General features: G+C 34.4%; 3 protein-coding genes across 3 annotated transcripts in view; 2 read left to right on the plus strand and 1 right to left on the minus strand.

Moving 5' to 3' along the window:
- Window positions 1–11,447, plus strand: part of NLG-5 (neuroligin 5) — a 45,117-nt gene extending 33,670 nt beyond the window's left edge. Inside the window, exons 5-10 of the mRNA XM_017903737.1 lie at window positions 1,673–1,865; window positions 3,461–3,905; window positions 4,399–4,431; window positions 10,036–10,309; window positions 10,415–10,561; window positions 10,804–11,447. Of these exons, the coding sequence (XP_017759226.1) occupies window positions 1,673–1,865; window positions 3,461–3,905; window positions 4,399–4,431; window positions 10,036–10,309; window positions 10,415–10,561; window positions 10,804–11,447 (1,736 nt within the window). The remainder of the gene's footprint in view (window positions 1–1,672; window positions 1,866–3,460; window positions 3,906–4,398; window positions 4,432–10,035; window positions 10,310–10,414; window positions 10,562–10,803) is intronic.
- Window positions 11,448–14,129: 2,682 nt separating this feature from the next.
- On the minus strand, window positions 14,130–16,485 carry La (La autoantigen-like). The gene is made up of 7 exons (XM_017903748.1): window positions 16,181–16,485; window positions 15,621–15,974; window positions 15,374–15,516; window positions 15,211–15,295; window positions 14,885–15,136; window positions 14,669–14,801; window positions 14,130–14,467 (listed from the first exon to the last, which is right to left on the minus strand). Exons 1-7 carry the CDS (start codon window positions 16,346–16,348, stop codon window positions 14,382–14,384), a joined length of 1,221 nt encoding a protein of 406 aa, XP_017759237.1. The 5' UTR covers window positions 16,349–16,485; the 3' UTR covers window positions 14,130–14,381.
- Tctp (translationally controlled tumor protein) lies at window positions 16,330–19,382 on the plus strand. The gene is made up of 6 exons (XM_017903749.1): window positions 16,330–16,386; window positions 17,393–17,568; window positions 18,076–18,146; window positions 18,224–18,411; window positions 18,484–18,753; window positions 19,062–19,382. Exons 2-5 carry the CDS (start codon window positions 17,541–17,543, stop codon window positions 18,713–18,715), a joined length of 519 nt encoding a protein of 172 aa, XP_017759238.1. The 5' UTR covers window positions 16,330–16,386; window positions 17,393–17,540; the 3' UTR covers window positions 18,716–18,753; window positions 19,062–19,382.
- Window positions 19,383–23,099: the final 3,717 nt, after the last annotated feature.

The following is a 23,099-nucleotide window of genomic DNA, read 5'->3' on the forward strand; positions in this document are numbered from 1 at the left end:
TCGAAGACGCCATTGGTTTTTCATTAATTACTATTCTTTACGCAATTAATTTATGAAACTTTATGCACTCATTATAAAAACAATGTCCTTGCGAATCTTCTCATATAACTTTTGATCACATTTTGCTTCTAGTTTAGTTGAGTATTAAATATTTTCACGCAAGGTCGTGATGGTCGCCGTTACGAAATCATAGACGCCATAAAACAAAAATTAATAACTAACAATTTACAGCTAAATTCTTTACGAAAGTTATATAGGAATGCAGCCTGAAGTTCCAGCTTTACAATGAAATTATAAAAGTTCACGAATTGTTTACGGAAATTGAGTAATTAATAATTTTTCACTGCCGGAGCCATTCTATCCTTTTCTATCCCCTCTCTGTCCTTGTCTACCACGTGACCATCACTTCGTCGACCTCCTTGCCTATTCTATATTCCTATCACTTTCTTGATTTTTGAGCCCAAATCATAGATGGCGCTGATCGCAGGCGGTAAAATTTTTATTCGAACTAGATACCACTTATGGTCAGGCGCTAATAATACACATTAATAAATCGATTCGGCAGTAGAAAATTAATACATTTCCTAGTTTTTGTAATTAATTCGTGAACATTTATAGCTGCGCAGCAAAGTTGGAATTATAGGCAACATTCTTATACAATGTTTAATTTAATAATTAGTTATTAGTACATAAGATTGCTTTAAAAAATTGTTTTCCTTGTATAATATTCTTATTAAATAATAAATATATACTGGCCTAGGGGAGGGTAAAAAATAAATTTTTTTTATTAAGAAATTTTATTTACAATTTTTTATTTACAATGTTTTCATAGGTGAAAAATAAATACAAAATAAAAAATAGATTGAAAAAAAATACTATCTTATTGAACCGGAATCGAACCCCGGTCCTCAGAATAGTAATTTTCCACTATCACCGCTTGGCTACAACTCCGATTGAAAACTAATGGAAATAAAACTCTAATTAAGGTGGGAATGAAATTTTAATCGTAAATATCTCTAAAACTACTGAGTAGATGCTGCTATAATTGTATATTTTCTTAAACTGCATGACGTGATCTATAAACCTGTAAAATTTGAACCAAATCGCTGACCCGATAGACTTGCACTCTCCTTGTAAGACAGCGCCTAACAAGTCTAAGACAAGGCCGGCTAGATAGCCTTATTGATGAATCCACTAGCAGGCCCAGGACGAAACGCATCTCTTCCTTTTCTTTTCGTCCCTTCTAGCATCGAGGATACCTATGACCAGCTGACTTCAACAATCACAGGGGGAAAATAGATCCTCCCTTACATTATTATAATTTATAAGGAATTGTAATATTTCTACGTATTACCAGTTCATTTATATTATCTACATTATTGAAATTAATTGAGTCAGAAGAATTTTGTCATCCTGCATTCTATAACCAAAAAATACATCGAAAATCTGCCATGTAAATGATCTAATTATTCCACATCCATTACTATACATTACTATACTTCCATTAGAAATTGAATCGCCATACGCTATATTTTTCCTTAAAATTACCAAATCGTTTGAAAAATCGTATCTTCTTTACCGACTCTAACGTGACTGGCAAAAATATTTCCGATTATTGCATGTTTCCGAAATTGAATCGTGTTTAATAATACGTGTTGACCAATGGTTACAGGTCTGTTTCACCGCGTTGTGTTATCGAGTGGCTCAGCGTTAAGCCCGTGGGCGTCTGTTCACGATCCGAACGACCTACGGTTGAAGGTAGCAGAGCAAATAGGATGTTCCACTGAGAACGACGAAGATATTGCCGACTGTCTACGCGGCGTTCCTCTCCGTGAGCTCATGGCCGTTGAACTGCCGGAAATCCGGTAAGATAGTAACTCTTTACGATCTTGATTCGAGACTGATCTAACATCCATGAATAGCTCGCCGTAAATTTCATGTAAAAGTTCCTCCTGGATTACCTGCGCGGGATGAAGAACTTCGAGTCACCGATATTATTGCCTTCCGCACGAAAGAGTCCAATAAAGTTCACGTGATCTCCAGCGAGATGTATCCTTAAAAATCAGATCGTACTTTACGTCATATTTTATTGCGTTTAGCGCCGTTTGCGAGATTGCTACCTGGGCGAAAATATTAGACAGTCATATCGATCACGTCGTCGGGGTAATCGCATCTTCCCACATTGATATATCTTTGCCTTAATATCGTACTTACAAATCTATAGATCTCTATAACTTCGACTCTTTGAACCCTGAAAATTCGTTGGCCCCATTAGTAACTCTGGGAAGCTATTCGGAACCAAGAGATCAGTCTGTGAATTTTAATACGGGATAAAATAAATCCCAATAACGATCTGCGGATGACCACTGTCTCTATAAAGGCGTTTTCTTAGAAATAAATTAACATGGAAGCCATTATTAATCATCGATTCACCAATTCACATCATAAATCAATGTAGGGACGCCATCCCTACCGACGAAGAAGAAAGATATTTTTCCACGCGTAGCGAGGTGAAGGGTACCAAGACAATGGGGGCCTGGTTTATGCCTTTACAACCACCCCCCATGATTTACGGACGCGTGAACCCCACGACACGTGGGCCAGGGCTGAAAAAAGTGCAGACAGTTCATTGACTACCAGAATGCGACTTAGAACATTTTTCCAAAAGTGACACGGTATTCTCGGCACAGCCCTCCTCGTGCATAATAAATTCTGACAATATCCAACACAGTGCTTTCCGCTTATTTAATCCTTTACGACATCCCTTCACCGATACGTTCCATAACCCTACAAATTCGTTACCTCTATCAGTAACTCTGGCAAGCTATTCGGAACCAAAAGATCAGTCTGCGAATTTTAATACGGGATAAAATAAATCTCAATAACGATCTGCGGATGACCAGTGTCTCCATAAAGGCGTCTTTTTAGAAATAAATTAACATGGAAGCCATTATTAATCATCGATTCACCTATCCACGTCATGAACTAATATGTTCCAGAATCCTGAAAATTCGTTAGCTCTATCGGTAACTCCGGCAAACTATTCTGAACCCAAAGATCAGTCTGCGAATTTTAATAATAATAATAATGATCTGCCGCTATACCCATAAAGGCGTCTTCTTAGAAATAAATTAACAAGGAAGCTATTATTAACCATCGATTCACCTATCCACATCGTAAACCAATACGTTTCCAAAATGCACGATACTTAAATCTCTATCCTCTTATGCACTGTGCCGTCATCTGCAAAACACTGTGACATCGATCGTCGTATCACTCTGACTATATCGCCATCCCAGGTCAAGGTGTGAGTCAAGACGTTGATCGGCGAGCATTAATGCAGGTTATTGTTGGCTTCCAGTTTACTCGGTCACCTCATCGATCGAAGCCGGCTGCACCGTGCCGATTTACTATCCAACGATCAGTGAACCAAGCTAATACGCCTCGTTTTCCGCTACAGATTCGTGCCACGGATCGGGCCAGGCTTGCCAGTGGACCAGAACAATCCCGACCCAGGCCTGGACATGGAGAGAGTCAGCGACACGTTCATCAAGGTACCACTGATCCTCGGTGTCTCCACCACCGAGTCGAACCTGGACTTCAACGCGAACGACATTCAGCAAGGGTTCGAGGAGGATTATCGGAATCGAATTCTACGGACGTTCATCAGGAACGCTTATGTCTATCATCTGAACGAGATCTTCTCCGCGGTTAGGAACGAGTATACGGACTGGAACAAGTCTGTCCTGCATCCGATCATTATAAGGGATTGGACCATGGAGGCACTGAGCGATGGCCACACCGTTGCGCCTCTCATGAGGATTGCGTTCTATCATGCCAGGCGGGGGGCTAAAACGTACTTCTATCACTTTAGTCATCAGACGAAGGATAGTGGCCTTTTGCAGGTTTGTCGACGAGATTTCGCATCGTGAGACTTGCGTTGATTCACGTACGGTGATCGACGAAATGGTTGAAGCTGTTACGAAAATTTCTAATGAGAATTATTCTCGAAAGACGCTTTGAGCTTATGACGTTTATGCAGTCGAATCGATGCCTCGTTGCTTTCTGCATTTCGAACCGCAATTACTGATTTTGTAAACTCGATTTGGCGCTTCGTGGCTTGTTTGGCTTGCGAAAAGGAGAGCGGATGTATTCCTTGTTTCAACCATTTCGCTAGTTTCCGTTGTTTCCGTTCGCTTGTTAACACGTCGATCACTGATTTAGCTAATTATGTATATATATACGCTTCTTCTTAATTGTTTAGAATTTTGTTACATAGTTTTTTGAAATTAGTTTAGCTCGTAGAGGCTTCGATTAGTCGATTTCTTTCGAAGCGATTTATTTCTCGAAAAGCAATACGACAAAGATATAAACCAACAACCTCATGTTTGCAAACAGATAACAAGGATGACGTCGCGAACACAAGGAAACGTAAGTTCCCAATTTAGCCAATGTATAAGCAATAATTCACAGTCCTTCCTTCATCCGTAAATACAGGAGCGAGCGCGACAGATGTCGAATGCGATTTAAAAGGAGCCGTGTCCTTTAACGATCGGGACACCCGCATAAAGCGTCAACGGAGAACCGTGGTCTCTTTGAACCACTTCGCTCGTAAACTTACTTCTCGCGAAATCTCTTTTTCTCTCCCTTTTTTCCTCCCGTCTACGCCGTTTACTCGCGATTTCTTTGATTCTTCGCGAAATTTCTTAAGTACACGCTCCCCTTTGCCCCTTCGGTCCCTGAAGGCCAGGCACGACGAAATACTAAATATGGCAGTTTTGCGCACACCTCTCCACTCCACTGAAAGCGGAAAGTGGAACGTCGAGCGCGAGAGAAACGGCTTATGTTCGAGTTAATTTTACATAAAATTATACGCGTACAGCGAGGATCCGTTATTTTTGGCAGTGTAATAGCTTGGAGAAGCATAGAGAAGTTGGCCAATTGTACCTCCGTTTCGCTTCGTTTATTCAAAGCAGGTGGAACCATGAGAGATACAAATAGGCCAAGTTTAGAAGATGAAAGTATACCTGCGTGTAATTATTTAAACATCGATACGTGGATTTTTGTCTCTTCTATTAACCTACAAAAGAGTTGGGTCTTTTCTTCTTCGCTAGAAGAGCATTATTGGGTTGGCAAGAAAGTACTTTCGGTTTTTTAATGTGAAATGAAACTCAATTTTTTCTATACAGTAAATGAACTTTAATCGATCAAATATCTTCCATTCTATTCGATGACCTTTTGCCATCTTTCTGGTAACTTCATGATCCCGCTCTCATAGAATTTCTGGTCCTTATCTGCGAAAAACTTAACCAAGTGCGTAAATCTCAAAAAGTCGACCAGAACGTTGTGGGTATCCTTCAGTGAAAAATCTTCAGAACGAAATTTTTTAAACTAACTCTAACACGTGCGTTCTGTTAAACAATCAACGCCATAAACTCCTCGTATCTCTTTGCGAGCCTCAGCCACATTCTTGCCTTTATGAAAATAAAAAAGTAAAATGTGTCGAAAATGCTTATTTTTCCACTCCATGTTAAGACTGACCGTGAACTGACAGTTATAAACGAAATTACACGGAATTTCACGAAATAGCTGTGGTGGATAATGAAAACTGGACGATGTCGCTTATTAAACTGTTTATTAATAATATTAATTTTTACAAGGATTCTCACAACGGTTCTAGATTATTATTCATCGCGCATTCTCACGCGGAAAAGGGATATTCACGCACAACACGGTCGAACACACACTCGCTTGTTCTTCGCGCTTCTTTTGTTTTTCCAGTTTTACCATCCATCCACGTTCACTCGCCACCACGCATCACCGTTCATTCACACCAACTTAAAAGCTAGACATCTCCGCAATAGCAACCTAAATGTATCGACTACCGCATCTGAAAAGAAAAGAATTCTAACATTGACAAAAGAATAACTAAACAAGCATAACATTATTTACTGATGCAAACCGAAATTACTTTCTTGCCAACCCAATAACGCGAGGAAATTATCGGCGATCGGACTCCTTTCTTAGTCAGTCACGTGCTACTCGTCTGACCTATAAGAGGTACATTTTACTTGCTTCGTAGCATATCGATCTTCGCTACTTGTCGGGAGAGTGCATCGGTGTGCTGCCAGTCTATGGATGTAAATTAATAAATTAATAACCCGATGGTTAAATCATAGGAGTCGGGGCATAACTGTGCCAGTATCAATTCGGAATATAATCGAACAAACGACCTGAGAATATTTTATCAGACATTTTAATACGCACTGAAAAGAAAAGAAATCGAAATATTAATTCGTTTAGGAATAATTACATTCAATTTATCGGAGTTTCTTTTTTTAATTATTATAATAATAGCATGAGAAATATAATTTTATGACAATAATATCATTTTAATCTCGGTGATTAAATTTATTTTTTAATCATTTCTGGCGAGTTAACCGATAATTTCGCAAAACACAAATTTCCATTAAATTTCTCGCTAAATCACGAGATCATTATCGTACGAAGAATATCTCGTAGTAGATGGCTCGATCGATCAATCGTCCGATGGATCGGCGAACTTTCGAGGTTCCAACGACGTGACCAAGTTCCAGCACGGCGCCGCGCTTAATTTACACCGTCAGAGACTTCCTGGATAACGCGAACGTCCTTCTATCAGACCCTCGAGGCGTTTGATTAGATCAGTAGGTTCATCGTGAAATCATGGGCAGCGGTTGGTCGGGACGCAAACGCGAGCAGAGAGCTCCGAGAAGGCCAAGATGGGAATCGATGCCAAGAAAACGGAAGTTTAGAGAGGCAATCTGCGCGAGCCGTAAGCTCGGGCGCTTTCTTGCGATCGAATTAAATGGAATCGAGCGAATTCCTCTTATCCTTCCCTTCCTCGCTTTAAAACAGTGGAAAGACCCGTAAAAAAGCAACCTGGCGACCAAATAGTCGAACACCTTTCCTCTTTACATTTCCCACTTTGTCTAAATTTTCTAAGTTGTCTAAACTTGCACCATAATTTTTTTAAAACTAATATTACTAATTTTAATACATAACTAATTGCATAACCAATTTTAAAACACGTATTCGAAATGCTTAATTGCCTTCATTAGATCGCATTGCCAATTTTTCTCTCTACTTTAACCCTTTGCACTCGACGATTTTTTGACTAGAGAAGAGTAGAAATTCGAAGATTCTCTGCTGAAAACTGGCAATACTTTTTAAGGCAGTAAATAAAAAATCGTATAATAATAAAATTGTAGAATTATTTGATTTCGATACCTCGCATACTGTTACGTTACATTAAATTTGATGTATTAATTAATATCGATCTTCCAAATTTTAGGAAATGGTGACTAAAGGTCACCTCTCGAGTGCAAAGGGTTAATATCTTTGGTTCGAAATCATTTTTCGCGTGATAAAAATTTCGCTGTTTAATTTTCCTGATTTAATGGAAAATTTCGTGGAATACAATGGGTCGACCGACGATTGCGATAATAGAGCAAGAAAAAACCGATTATTTAAAATTCTGGTTTATCGGATTATCGTCGGATAGAATCTGTCATTCTGCCATAAGGAAAGTCCCGACTATTTGTTGCGAAATTTATTTTATCGTTTTCACCATTCGGTCTAATTTATCGCGTATTTACGGTACACAGGGAACGCTATGGGTGTCCGTGTGCGAGGAGGGGGCGAGGAGGGGACTGGAAGTTAACAAGTTTCGCCTGTGGGCTACGGTTAATAGCGATTTAGCGCGTTTACCTGCCACGGTATGACCAACTGTGTACGCACAAAGCGAAATTTAATTAAAAGGAAGTCGAGGCACGGTCGCGAAGGGCGACCTCGTTTAATAAGTTCCGGTGTCGCGACTAACTCTTCGTAACTCGCAGGGTTGCTATAATTAACGCGTCGCACGTGAATTTAAGTCCGACGGGAAAAAGGATCGGAGGCCAATTCGAATAAGAATTCACCGGGGGAAAGGAGCAAAGAAACGGAAACTGCGAACTCAATTAAAAAGTATCGCGGAGTTTGTACTTACTTGCGTGTGTGCGAGAGTAGAGGGGAAACAAATTTCTAACTTGTGGATAAAACGCGATGGAAGAATGATAAAATTATTGCTAAAAACAATTGGATTAGTTTGTCAAAGTAAAATAATATTTATTTATATTATATATTTATTTATTTATATTAGTTTTAGGATATATGTATAATATAATACGCCTACTGATAGAAGTTAGGAAACAAAATAATCATTTGTAACTTTTTAATTATTTTCTTTTGGAGAGATAACATCTCCTACATCGATAAATAATAATTTCTTGAAAAGAAGCAAAGTAACCATTTGCAACTTTTTAATTATTTTTTTTTTGTTTTTACATATATTTTTATCTTCTGAGATATGTATATTTAAATTAAAAATAAAATGGAAAGATAACATCTCGTACATCGATAAATAATAATTTCTTGAAAAGAAACAAAGTAACCATTTGCAACTTTTTAATTATTTTTTTTTGTTTTTAGATATATTTTTATCTTCTGAGATACGTATGTTTAAATTAAAAATAGAATAGAGAGATAACATCATGTACATCGATAAATAATAATTTCTTGATTCGAATACCTCGTTTAAAAGGTATTTCTATTCTAATTCTTTCTAATTTCTAATTATGAATTTTGTTTCTAATTTTGAACAAACGAGATAATTTTTATTCCACGTTTATTAAGAAACCTACTTATTTTTCTTCCATGAATTTGTATTGATACCGTAAATTGTATTTATATAATTTTGTATTGTACCAGCCATTCGATCACTCGATCACGATGATTATGAACATTATATTCGCAATTTTCTTAGCCAGCAAATTAACAACGGTGCTCTAAAATAAAAGCTAACCGGAATTCCTGCATACTTATAAACCGCGAAAGCTAACGGGGACGTAAAAATGGGCAAGTTAAATGAATCTGCCTTTAGGTAAAAGCCCCGAGAGGAAGGCAGAAACAAGAAGCTTAAAGATGATAAAAACGCAGCGGAATCTTCTCTTTACCTATACGTTTCGAAACAAATCTGGGAATTCCACGGTTCGGAATGTTGGTTGCCTTGGAAAGCCTGGCTTTTCTCCTAATGAATCGAATAGCTTGAAAAGACCGTGTTTAAACCGCGTTAACGAAACTCCCTCGAGACTCATTCAGCGAGCTACAACGTATCTTAACAGAGCAAGGCTAACCGGTTGATCCGTTAAGCGATCCGAGTGTATAGGTGTCAAGACACGTAGCCGTGGATTCTCTCGAGCGATATGCAAATTCGCTGTTCGTTTCTTCGGCCGTCTTCGAGATGCATGCACGAGCATATACACACCGATCTGCAAGCCATCCACGAAGATACCGTTGGAACCAGGCGACATTTAAGTCGGCTGGCAGCTGTAAATTCCGTTGCTTACGCTGTGAATTAACGGGATTTGCATCGCGACGTGTTCCGTGGGACACAAACGAAATTGGCCGCGTCTCCGTGCCATACACGCTGCTTTGCAATTACAATTATCGAGTTGAATCGTATCACAATTATCGAGCAGCTAGACCGGCGAAATCGGCCGTCCGGCTGTTTGTTCCTCCATCGCGAACGGATTCTCTTCAAAGGGAGGCTGCAATGGCGGCTGAATCATTGATCTGTGCGATTTTCGCGGAAATTTCGCGGTAATCCCGTTATGAGATTTTGCTGGATGCAAAGATCGCTGCTTTCATAGTTGCCTGAGTAATTTTGCGATCGACGAGCAAGCTGTTTCGAAGAAATTATACGAAGCTCTCGCTTATTTCGAGTTTTGCAAGTTTCAATTTTTAAGTTTCAATTTCGAACCTTCGAATCTTTTCGTTTCCATTATTTTCAGTCGTTAAGCGCTCCTTATTTAATGAAATCCCATATGAAACGATTGTCATGTCATACATTATACCCGTATCATACATTTCCAATCGACGCCATTTTGGAATTGAGTAACACCTATTTTAGCTATCAAACGTTGCATCTCACTGACGAGGAAAATCATTTTGTTCCAGCGTCTGGGCAGCGTTCGCGGCGAGGATATACCGTATATCTTCGGCCTGCCGCTGGTGGCTGGGGGATCCTTCTTTCCACGGAATTATTCTAGCCAGGATCAAGGCGTCGCAGAGGCGGTCCTAACGTTTTTCACGAATTTCGCCAAGACCGGCAATCCGAACGAGCCACACAAAATCGAATCGGTGGATTACGGCACGCCGAAGGAGAATAAGCGATATCATGGCCTCACGTGGGAACAATACGAGACTGGTACTCAACAGTATCTCACGATTGGTGAGTTTCCTTTCACGTCTTATTCTTCCTTTTCTTCTATTTACTTTTCCCTAGGCTTCATTCGTGATTCCCGAACGAATATACCACCTATCCTGATTGTTTCAGCGATGAAACCGAAAATGAAGAGTCATTACCGTGGTCATAAAATGGCGGTTTGGCTGAACCTGATACCCCAACTCCATCGTCCTGGGGACGACGATGTCTCTATGCGGCATCATCATTTTCGAGAAAGGGGCGACCACATTTATGCAGGTGACGACCAGATTCTTTGTTCTTAAGTCGCTTAAATCTTCTCTCTTCGATATATACGTATCAAAGTTCTATGTAATGTATCTTAAATTTAAGATATTTCTTGTATCCGTATGGAAAGAGACTCGATTATTTAAGCATTACGATTGAAAGAATCTTGGCTATGATATAAGTGATATAAACGATACGTGATGTATTTCCATAAACGAATCGAATAATTGAGAAACGATTATCGAACCTTTCAGGACCAGTTCGAGATGAGTGGTACACTCCCCTGCCCCTCGTAGGTACAACCAAAACCAGCGCATCTTCGACAACAGCGTGCAGCACATCTGCTGGTGATGATCTCACCGAGGATATTACACCTGTTTTGGACGACTCGGAAGACAATGCAGAGCTGTTGCAAAGATCGACCTCTCGTCACTATTATAGCACCACCACAGCTCTGGCAATCACTGTAGGAATCGGTTGCATTCTGTTGGTGCTGAACATGTTGATATTCGCGGGTATTTACTATCAAAGGGATCGAGACAAGAAGAGGGCGGCAATGGATTGCACGCCAAATGGACAAGAATCCCTTCCAATGACCACTAGATCGTCCATTAAGAGCCCAGAAAGCCCCAGAACAGCCCAAGAACCTCCGCCGTCGTATACTACCCTTGCAAGAAGTCCCTCTATTCAGGAACATCAACAAATTGCTCAGAGTCAATCGACAGACGTCGATGAACAGTCTAATAGTGAACCAAAACCTGGCCACGGGACCAGCAACACCATCCACAAGGATCCTATTCCTCCAAAACCACCAACGAGGACAACTAGCTCTTTGAGTACTACTAGTGGCACCAATACTATTAAAAAACGTGTGCAAATACAGGAAATATCTGTATAGCATTAGGGGTTGCCCCAAGAGGGCAACATGAAAACCAAGAAGGTGACTTTCGTAGATTTTGAGGCAACTGGCGAGTCCAAATTTTGAAGGAGTTTGCATGGATGTGGATTAACAGATGTCTAATAATAGCGCATAACCGAGGTTGGCAAATGAAATTGTCCGTTTTGTGAAAATTCGATGAAGAATGGAGACGTTTCGATGTTTCTTTCGACGATTGTTGAAGAAAACTGAAAAAACAATGAGTTTTAAAGCAACATTCGATCGTATTTTAAGTATTCTCTAATTATTCTGATGTGTAAACAGCGATAACTGCCATATGTTGTTACAAAGACAAAGTGCTTTTAAGGGAAGGCTTAAATGACTATGAGTGTTCCTCGATTATGCACGTCAAACTTTATGAGCATTTTGAGTGCATTTCTTTACAAGATATGGTGCATTTCTTTTACTGGATACTATTAAAATCATGTGTTATAAGACGATTCTCGATGAGTTGACTAAATTTTATCAAGTGACTTATTTCTAAGAGAAACTTAACCTGATGATAGCAAGAACTATATTGTTAACTAACATAAAACACTCCCCGAGTGTCTAATGTCGATTTTGTTTTTCCAGTAATATATTATCATCTTTATTTTACATTTAGAAGGTGAAACAAGTTCTAACAGCCGTCTATGATTTTTATTTCAAACGTGAACTAAAATAGAAGTTGAAAAGAAAGATTAATTTAACGATATATTTCACGAAGAACAAAATCGATATAAAAATTCATGAGTTAGCACTGTAACTGTTTCACAATCAGTGTTCTTTCAAGTGTTCTTCTCGTAGCTGGCATCCAACATGGAGTAGCAATGTCACGTGACTAGGATAAATTTTGGTATAACTGACGCTAGACTCGCAAAAGATTCCTACTTCCGTTTGTGCGTGCAAATTAAAAGTTGTTTCTTGTTTTTTCTATTCCAAGTATCGAGGCTCGTACATGGATTAGCACGGATAATTAATTAAATAACGTCAATGCATCCCGATTCGTAGAGAAATTTTGTATGAGAGGATAGTCGCAAAAATGACTCCTAAAATTTAAAGGAAGACGATGCTACATCATAGTGACCTGTGAACATAATGTAATTTATTAAAATCAGGAACAAAATTGACAGATAAATTACTTCGATAATTTTATTTATTATTCGCAATTATTTATTTCTACAAAATGTTCTATATTTTAAATATATTTTAAAATTTGTTCCATCTTAATGTTTGTCAGACGACCTTTGACCTCTTGACAACTTTGAAGGACTTTGTTAATTCTGCGTTGCTTCATCGTCTTGTCATAATTGTTCACTATTTAGCCAAAGAAAAAGAAAGAAAGAAAAAAGGAGAAAACTGAAAAAATATATATGTATGCACTCGATACTAAAAAAGATAAGTTCTTTTAAAATGATCATTCGCATTAGAAACTTATGCGAACGCTGTGTGAAAGTTTGAAGTTAAAGTGAATAAGTATAACAAACGGAAACTGCATATTTAATGGTTCAATTTGAACGAAATTCGCATAACACTTGCGGAAACATCGACGGATCTCTGGTGGCAACATGTGCTCAAAACGTAATCATAAAGTGGAACACAATTTCCTTTAAATTAAATATTACCTAAACCTCTTCGACCAAGTAATCTAAGGCGAGATTACGCCCGCGTTTATGCAAATATCATTCGTCTTTGTAGGATTTTTCAAGCTGAATCTGATGTCGTTGCGGTTAAAAATTATCAAAAGAATTAAACTCTCAAATTCAGTGTAAATTACAATGTTATAAGATATTTATTTTTGATCCAGATACTTAAAAAATTTCTACTCAATTTTCATAGAACTTCAATGAGTATAACGTATACAGCACTCGATATTTTAATATCTCTTATATAAGTAACAAACTTAAATACAAAATTTATTTCCTTATAGTTCTTTTACAATCCATAATACTACTCGTAAACACTGTTCTTCCATTAGTTGATAAAATTAAATATTGCTAAAATTATATATATTTTCAAGCATAAAATGTTTATTTAAACAATAGTATAAATTTTTTTAAAAATGCACACCATCACATACTCATAAACCAGACTGATTATCAAGACATATTGACGTAAAGTAAACCTACAATCATTCTACTAAAAGACAAATTTTCCCTTGTGGAAAGGAAAAACGTCATGAGCTTCAGCGGACGAAGTTTCGATCGCCATGTAAAAAATAACACCTGTTTAATATAGTCGAATTTATTTAATCGATTGTATGCATTTTCTGAGGCACATCAAGTAATGAAAGCGTATTGGTATGATTAAGGACATAACGTTGTACTTTAGATAGCAATCATACTATGCACGGTGTCGCGTAACTGTACTATCGATTTCGATCATTTTCAATACCGTTTCACAAAGAAAAAATAAAAAGAAAAAATACTCGTAAAATATTGTTTGCGAATGGTACGAATTGTCAGCACATTGTGACTGTCCGTTAATTGTGTGAACGGGATTATCAAGCACATAACAGTGAAATTTAAGTAGTAGATTAGTCGAAACACCTTTGTAAATTTCACTGTAAAACAATAAAATGCTGATTTCTAAATACATTTGCACTTTCGGTTTCTATAATTATCCTTATCCTATATCCAAATACGTTAAATTACGCGTGGGGCTATGAAATAATGTACAATTTACAAATATAAAGTGTTGTACTTTTATCTTTTTTAAATAATACACACTGCCTAAGCTTAACAAAAAATATGCGTTTAAAGTAGTCGCTTACTTCGAATACGTAGCAGTGTAACGGCTATCTTTTTCATATTTTATACATAGATATCTGTATAATAAAAATATGATTAATATACATGTGTAGTTGAATAAGTATAGAACAATTTTGGTTTCTTCAAGTTAAATAATATTTTTGATTTAATCGACAGACATCTTTTTAGCAGCAACTGAATCATTGGTTTCGCTGTTACGCCTTTTCCGTTGACCTCGTTGCGTATTACGACCTGCAAAGTACATTTTACAAACTTAATATACGTCTAGTTCTTGACTTACATAAAACGTGTAACCAATATACATTCAGTTATATTTTAGAGTTTAACTCATAGAAATCCAAAACTGATCCCTCAGTATTAGCATGGCAAGACATCATTATGAAAATAATACTAATTGTGAAAAATTGTTTACAATTATTACATTAAACTAACCTTTCTTGCCTTTCTTCCCTTTAATATGTTTTGTCCTACTATTTGCCATCTGTTCTTCGGCCATAATGAGATAATTCTTTTCTTCTTGGCCCTCAAGAACGCGACAAGTAACTAGTTTATTGCGAAGTAATACCTTATAAAATGAATAAAAAGGATTAGTAGAACAAAACAATGTTAAGGAATAAAAAATAGAAAAATATAATTTAACAGGCTTACTTTGCTTTCTGACATTTTATCAATTATAGCTTTCGCAGTATTTTCTCCTTGTAGACGAACCCATCCTTCTTTGTCACCTATTTTGAAGTCAATAAATGCAATACTGGCATCTAGTTCTCCCAAACGATCTTTAATATCTTCCCTTGTACATTTGTCAGGTATATCAGAAAAGTGAATTACACAACCCTTTGGTAATACAGAATCCTTTTCACTTTCATTCTCATCACCACTCTTATCATCTTTCTCTTTTCCCTAAAAAGTTCAACATTCTAATTTAATATTTAGTTACTACGATAAATATAAAGAATAAAATTTTCTGTACTAACAGATTCACTTTTCTTTGCTTTCATTTCTGATCTTTTTTGTCGTCTATCTTCCTTTTCCTTTGCCTTGTCCACACTATAATCAGCTCTAACATTTCAAAATATTAAATTGAGTATATAATTTTATTGAAATTTTTATAAAAGATGTATGGCCTAATCAACTTACGACCACTTCCTAATCAACTCTGTATCGCCATATTTTATGGACTCCCTAGCCATAAATGCTTTTGCATTCTCTAAAGTTTTGAATTGTATGAAAATAGAACCTTTGAACTGCAATTTTTTTTCTTTATCTTGATACTTCCTCATCTATCAAACAAGAAAATGGTCTGAAAATCTAAACGTTTTTACGCAAATTTTCTCAAGCTTTATCTGAAAATATCTTTTTCATTATACATTAATTATATACTTACAACAATGTTTTCAAATGGTTCATAATCATTGAAAAATGCTTTAAGTTTTTCAATATTGGTATCCTGTAAAGGAAATCCCTTTACATATGCTGTTCTAGCTTCTTGTGCTTTCCTATATTCTTCATTATACACTGGCAAAGGATGCTTTGGAGAACGACGAATCTTTTTTTTATCCTCAGAAATTTCCATGAGCTCACTCGATTCTATAGCTTTTAATATGACATCAGTATCTTGACTCATTGAAGCTAACATCTTAAAATTTAACATAACAGTCATTGGAACCCATCCATCATCCAATTTTGTTTGCTCAATAAGAAATTTATCTCTTTGCATATTCACATCTCCAAAGTAAAACTGGAAACATAAAAATATTGAATAATTGAACTGTAGTTATATAACTGCAAACTATGAATTTAACTTTCTAATTATGTTCATACAAACTATATGAATACATATACATAGATATGTATGTGTGTATATACATAAAACAATATCATGAGAGATAAAATAGTGTCTAGCTTCTTATTGGTCGAACAAATAATTATTTAATAAAATAATACCTCGATCTGAGTCTTTATTCTTTCCAAGAGTTCATTGGATGGTTCCTCAGATATTTGTTTAGTGGCATTTTCTTCAACGTTAGAAACCGGCTTCTCGTTTTTAACCTCGTCATCAACAGCATCATTCGTTACAGTTTCAACTTTAGTCTCTTCTTGACCGTTTTCCATTTTTGTCGTTTCTTATACCGCACACGTTTCAATACAATGTAAGCTTTTAAAATCTTTTACAAAATGTAAAAAGAAATTAGTTCGTTGATAAACTTGCACTCAAAACAGCATGCAACAAACGTGTCCTGTTTTCTCAGCAACCGGAAGTAAATGTTACAAATGAAAACGGTAATTATGTCGTATGAAATTTGGAAATAGTTATGCAAGCAAATAGTACGTCATTCCAACTTAATAGTTTATTACAACGTAAAATTATTCTGTTTTTATTATTTTTATTTTGTATTAAAATATCAGATTCAATATATTTAATACTTGTCGAGTTATATGATAAATAAGAGAAATAATTAGAAAAACTAATGTTGGATATTAGTTTAAATTGCATTTAATTAAAATATATTATTATTCAAACTATAAATAAAAAATCAGATATAAGTATGGAAATAACTTTTCTAAAATATCTGATATAATATAAACCGGAACTAAAAATAAGGATTTTGTCGGAATTAGCACAATTTTACTCTAGAACAGGCTGCCACTTTTCAGTTTATCTTTAATAACAATATTCACTATATAACTTTAAACGTATTGTAACAATATATTTCTAATTTTATGTTAAATTAGGATTATAATGTGCTTAAATATTTGTCTATGTTATTAACAATAAAGTAAAATAATATTAAATATGAGAGACAACTCCTAGTTGTAACGCTTCATTAAAAATTCTTCGTATTTAGTTTATACTTTTTATTCGCACGTTTTATTTGTGTACATTAAATAAATAATATATAAGTTTAATAACGCTTTACTGTTTAATTATTAATAATTAATTGAGATTATATTAATCAGAGTTTTGAAAAATATAAAAATTTGTAATACATATCTTTTGTAAAATAAAAGTATACTTGTCACAAATCTATTTTTGGAAGATTAATATAGCATCTATATTTGATTAGAACATGATAAATATTAAAATAATTACTGAACTACCTTTTTGCATCTACGTAGTAATGAAATATATTTGATTCGAGTATATAATGATTTTAGATTCTTATGTTGGTAAACATGTAAGAGGTAAAAGAATGCAGCGAAGTTAGCTGCATCTTTGAGTACTGCTCTCCCTTCCGGTTCGCTCTTTGGGGTGACTAAGTCTTATTTAGTTTAACTGTAATTAAATCTTTCTCCATCTTCCACTATGAAGATCTACAAGGATATTTTCACCGGTAAGTAAATCTGGAATATCTTTTAATAACGTATATAATAAATATTTTTTCAAATTTTATGTTATGCTCAGAAAAAAAATATTACGCTTGATTGAAGATAGATCTGTAGTGACATTTCTATCCTGAAAATTAAATTTCTGACAATAATAATGATAAAATGTCTCTTCAGTATGATTGTAATTGGTTAAGTGTTCAAATGTACCATGGTGTAAGTTTTAAAGGCCCTTTAGTGTCATAAAAACATTATATTGTTTGCATATTTAATATACCAATGTATAACCTCTCCATATGTTCGAAATGACTCACTACGGAATGACGACAGTAAAATGATATAACTTGCAGTATATAATATTATAAATCTAATTTAATACAGGAAAAAGTCATTATCTTAATTTAATTATTTTGTTGCAATAAAATAGACATTTAAATAATTTTTTAAATAATTATATAATATAATTTATTTTGCAACACTGAATTTTGTACCTTAATTTATTTGTTATATTTCAGGTGATGAGATGTTCTCAGATACCTATAAAATAAAGTTGATAGATAATGTTCTATATGAAGTATATGGCAAGGTACTTATATTAAAAGTAATATATAATTATTATATTTTGATTTTTAAGTTTTGAGTATTAATTTTCTTTATAATTAGATGATTACTAGAAAGTCAGGTGACATTGACATAGCTGGATTTAACCCATCTGCTGATGACGTTGAGGAAGGAACAGAAGAATCTGTAGAATCTGGTGTTGATGTAGTTATGAATCATCGGCTTCAAGAAACTTTTGCATTTACAGACAAGAAATCTTATACCGTGTATCTGAAGGATTATATGAAAAAGTAAATATCAAAATGTTTGTAACAGTGTATGTTGCTATTGAACAATTTTATCAATAGTACAATTTTTGCTAGATTGGTAGCAAAGTTGGAAGAACAATCTCCTGACCAAGTGGACATTTTCAAGACAAATACAAATAAAGTAATGAAAGACATATTGAGTCGTTTTAAGGACTTGCAGTTTTTCACTGGTGAATCTATGGACATTGATGGTATTGTTGCATTAATGGAATATCGCGAAATCGATGGTGAATCTGTGCCAGTACTCATGTTATTCAAGCATGGTCTTGAGGAACAAAAGTTCTAAATAATTTTAGGTATTCAACAAATTGTGGAAAAAATATTGTAAGTTTTATATTTACTACTTGTACTTTGTTAGTATCATAATTGCTTAGCATATATGTAACTTTGTTAATAATATCTAGATATAAAGTTAAATATATACACATGTTAATTCATGTCTTATACGTTGATTAATTGTATTAGGCATTGCACAAACATGTAAAAAAAATATGGTGATCAGATTCTCGCTGTGATGCATTCTCTTAACATAGCGTCTAATTTAGCCAGACATTAGTAGAAAAGAAAAAAGACTCATTGCTATACATATTAAATAGTAACAGAAGTAAAATTAATTTTTCTATTTTTTCCAGATAAACTCAAATCAAGACTGTACACACGCTGAAAAGCTTGTGAAATTTAGTTAAAGGAAAACACGATTTTACTTCCAAACTCATTTTATAATACGGTTAACTTATTTGTTTAAAGAACGATTAATGACAGTCTCAAAGAAGATAATAATTGTACATATAGCCTGACTGAAGGGAAGATAATATGGGGCACATCATCCCTTCAATTGTATTATCTATCTGATAGCGCTGTAGCGTATGTAATATTGTTTTCTACTTTCTTTTTTATCGGTCATTTATTAGAGAATTTAATTTATAATTCAAAATGGAAGATGGGGAAAGAAGTTTGCAGCGATGAAAATATCAAAATGTACGTCTAATTATTGTTAACATCAAAAAATGTCCGTGGATAACAATTACATCTGAAACATACTCTGTATAATGTCCAACACGAATAAAAAGGTGTTTTCATAAGTACTGCTTATGAGCTGTGTTCTTATTTTTATATAATTGCTTTAATTAATTTTTGCAACAATAGGGGTATATAAAATAAATCAAACAACCATCATTTTGCATCATAAAAATATTATATTTAGACAAGTCAGAATAGACGATTTATCTCTTGGCGCAAGACCGTACATTATATTTCTTTACTCAAGGACTGTTATTAGCCATACTGTTTTACAAGTACATTCATGACTTCTTCGTGTTTCTTCCATTAACAATCTCGCTCTCTCACTGTCGCATTCTCTCTTACACTCTTTGTTTTCTACATTTATATAATTTATGTACCCATCATCATCGTCGTCATTATCATATTTATTACGCATATTCTTTTGTGAATATATTACTCTCGTTTGTTATAAAACAGTTACCGATCCAATATAGAACTCTTCACATTCCAAATACGTTTTTATGTGCCATTACCTGAAAAAGTGTTATGTTTACACATACAAAAAGCGTATTTTAATAATGTAGTAATAATTCATATGTATGTACGTATGTACACAGCCGTAAACGTATACATATACATACACGTACGTTTAATAAATGAAAGATCAATAGATATATGAATTCATTATCGCTTCAGTAAGTCGAAAAATGACATTTACAGCTTAAAGATAGTAGATAGAACTGCGAAAGTATACGTGCATACATCATACATTTACGTACGTACACATTCGCGTTCATAAATATGCACATATAGACATTGCTTTAATTATCGAGCACAACCATAGTGTTATTAGTTATTTAAGCACTAAGATGAATTAGTATCAATTTAAAACAACGTGAAACAATTTGACATGCCGGATTTCGTTAAAATAAATTGTTAGTGATACACAAATAAAAGTTATTATTCACAAATACCTTTAAGCTGTTAATATAATAATTATTTCTCAACTGGTATATAATGTTAGAGAGCTATCTCGTACATTTACGATTACTGCGTTCCAGAACATTAATAACGAATTTTTCATTTATCAATATTCTCAACGTTACAAGTCTTGCGCATAATTCACTGATTAACAATAAAATTATAAAAATCTACTGAATAAAACGGTAAAATTTCGTAAGAATTTGCTTTCATTTCGATTTAAAGGAAGAAAGATAAAACACGGAATATTGGACCATGCTAATATTCCAAACAATAGTTAATCGTAATGGCAGTTGTGTAAGTTAATTTGTTATTAATATATAGCATTCATTGATACATAAAAGTTTCTGACATTTATACACACAGAAGGATTGTTTTTAGTACTCTGGCTTTTTAGCTTAGTTCGTCAAGGTACAGTATTTAGTAGGACACCTGCTACTGTTTAAGTGGGATGTACCTTACGTTCCAGTAAGGTTAAACAATTATTTTATTCATTATTACTATTAATATTAAACTTATTTGTACTGGTCTATGCAGAATGGGTGCGTGGAACCTTTTCAATACTACCATAAAAACTATGATCAACCATCATCGTAAAATTCTAATTTAACAATAACATTGCGTTTCTCGTTTTAGTACCAGAAAAATATAAAAGTATAAAATATAGAATATGGACGCGTAATATTTTAATCGTCTAAGGAATTCGATACGTGTAAAATATAGAATCTTCCAAGTACCAAATGGTGAAGGAAAAATATAGTTAATACAACGTAAAATTTTGTTCTCCACTTGCCTCGATGTTCATGATTGTACAGAAGGTTAACAACGCACCGCATTCATTCATCCTAGGACACTGTTACTAAGTAAAACATCACTACATACAATTTGAGCATCGTACGATTTCTATAATAGTTCAAAGAAGTATGGCAAAAAAGCATTAAGTTTACATTGATTATAATCGTGTACACAGTTTCTCGTTCGTGTATACCACTTCGTCGTAGAAGCATGCTGTTATTCGATAGACTTTTTCCCGATACGTTACAGAATTCACCACACCTCGAATCTCTTACCTTTAATATGTCTAATCGTAGGACATTAAAAATTCTGCCATTATCTTTGTTACTCTACTGACCGCTACTGAGGTTCTCAATTATTATTTGTGAAAGAGTTCTGTTTATATATTCATATATTATTATATGTATGTATAGATATCATCATTTTAACATTTATATATTTATATGAAACTTCATTCACAGGTAGCTTCATTCACGCCCACCAATCCTATAATGGTCTTTCACTGCTTATTTTCTTTTATTATTACTATTATTATTACTATTATTACACGTATTGAGGAATTAGATGAGGTGACCGCAAAACGCGTTTCATTCAGAGGTAATTTTGGTCAAGATGTATATTTTCAGTATGAATGTAAAGAAACAAAACATCATCCTGAATAAAACAGCAAGGAAATTAACATTACAGAAATTGTAATATGATTTTCCTATTATATTACGTAAAACATATAAATACACGTCATTTGGCTTGAACTTATTTCGGAAATCATTCGGAATTGTCAAAATTGGATCGAGTAACTATGAAAAGTTTATCCTGCATTTCGGTGTGTCGCACGAGAGAACTATAAAAAAATGATTAGATATACTAGGCATTTGAAATGAACAGCAACTCCAATAATATTAAAAAAAAAAATCGGGAATTTAATAATGCTTTTTTTTTTTCTCATGGTATGCATAACATTAAAAACTCTCATCAAATAGATAACAATAACCAACAACTAACAATCGTAAGCATTCACGCAAAAATAGAAATATGTTTAATATTTTAATATTATCATAATTTATATTATCGAAGTAAGTATGATCATTCCTTACGATCTCTAGGGTACTATAGTAATTTATGTAGATGACTAAAACTGAAGGACACCAAGAAGATAAATATTTTCCATTCTCTAAATCTTACAATCGAATTATAATATAGAAATAACAAATCTTTCGAAGTATCTTACAAAAGAAATATAAATAAATTTGTATTTATAAATTTTTTGCATAATGCACCAAGATCGTTTTAACAAATCATAAAATATACATATTTTTTAAGTCTTTTTTTTCTTTTTCTTTCTTCCTAAACTTATCGATAGAGCACAAAGATTAAAATATATAGAAATTTGGAATCTTTATTGCCACGAATTTAGATCAATTTTCATGAAAATTGTTTCATTAAAAATACAGTAATCACAATTCAATTTTTCCTTTTATCCACCTAAAGATAGTAGTAAGTTAATAGCTTTTCCGAAGTCTAAAAAAGTAGAATATTGAATAGATAGATTTGTCCTTTTAAATTCTATTATTTTCTTAAATCCTTCAGCTCAAATCATAAAAAGAGTTTTGTAAATTACTAACAACGACGGTAAGATTTCTATCTTAGTTCTGTCCTTGATCAGTTAATTCTTACATATCTAGGTTTAAAGGATAAACCATACATTGCAAGCATCGCATCTCTCGAACGTTTCTTAAGAGCTTCCATGTCTCGTAATGTATCGAATTCGGGGGGGAAAGTAAAATTTTTGCGGCAAATAGTAAACTATCGAGATACTATTAAATTACATTATACTGTTCGTTATTATACGCAGCGAGAAATTGCTATCAAAGGACAAAAAAAAAAAAAAAAAA

The sequence above is a fragment of the Eufriesea mexicana genome, unplaced genomic scaffold (genome assembly GCF_001483705.2).
Source record: "Eufriesea mexicana isolate 0111107269 unplaced genomic scaffold, ASM148370v2 scaffold2545, whole genome shotgun sequence".
Lineage (NCBI taxonomy): Eukaryota > Metazoa > Arthropoda > Insecta > Hymenoptera > Apidae > Eufriesea > Eufriesea mexicana.

Bases quoted from the DNA above. Each gene is read 5' to 3' on its own strand.
- La (XM_017903748.1), bottom strand. From the start codon at position 16,348: ATGGAAAACGGTCAAGAAGAGACTAAAGTTGAAACTGTAACGAATGAT. The intron at 15,517-15,620 runs GTAAGTATATAA...CTTGTTTGATAG, and splicing joins AACCATTTGAAAACATTGTT to ATGAGGAAGTATCAAGATAA. The intron at 15,296-15,373 runs GTAAGTTGATTA...TTGAAATGTTAG, and splicing joins GAGTTGATTAGGAAGTGGTC to AGCTGATTATAGTGTGGACA.
- Tctp (XM_017903749.1), top strand. From the start codon at position 17,541: ATGAAGATCTACAAGGATATTTTCACCG. The intron at 17,569-18,075 runs GTAAGTAAATCT...GTTATATTTCAG, and splicing joins CTACAAGGATATTTTCACCG to GTGATGAGATGTTCTCAGAT. The intron at 18,412-18,483 runs GTAAATATCAAA...AATTTTTGCTAG, and splicing joins CTGAAGGATTATATGAAAAA to ATTGGTAGCAAAGTTGGAAG.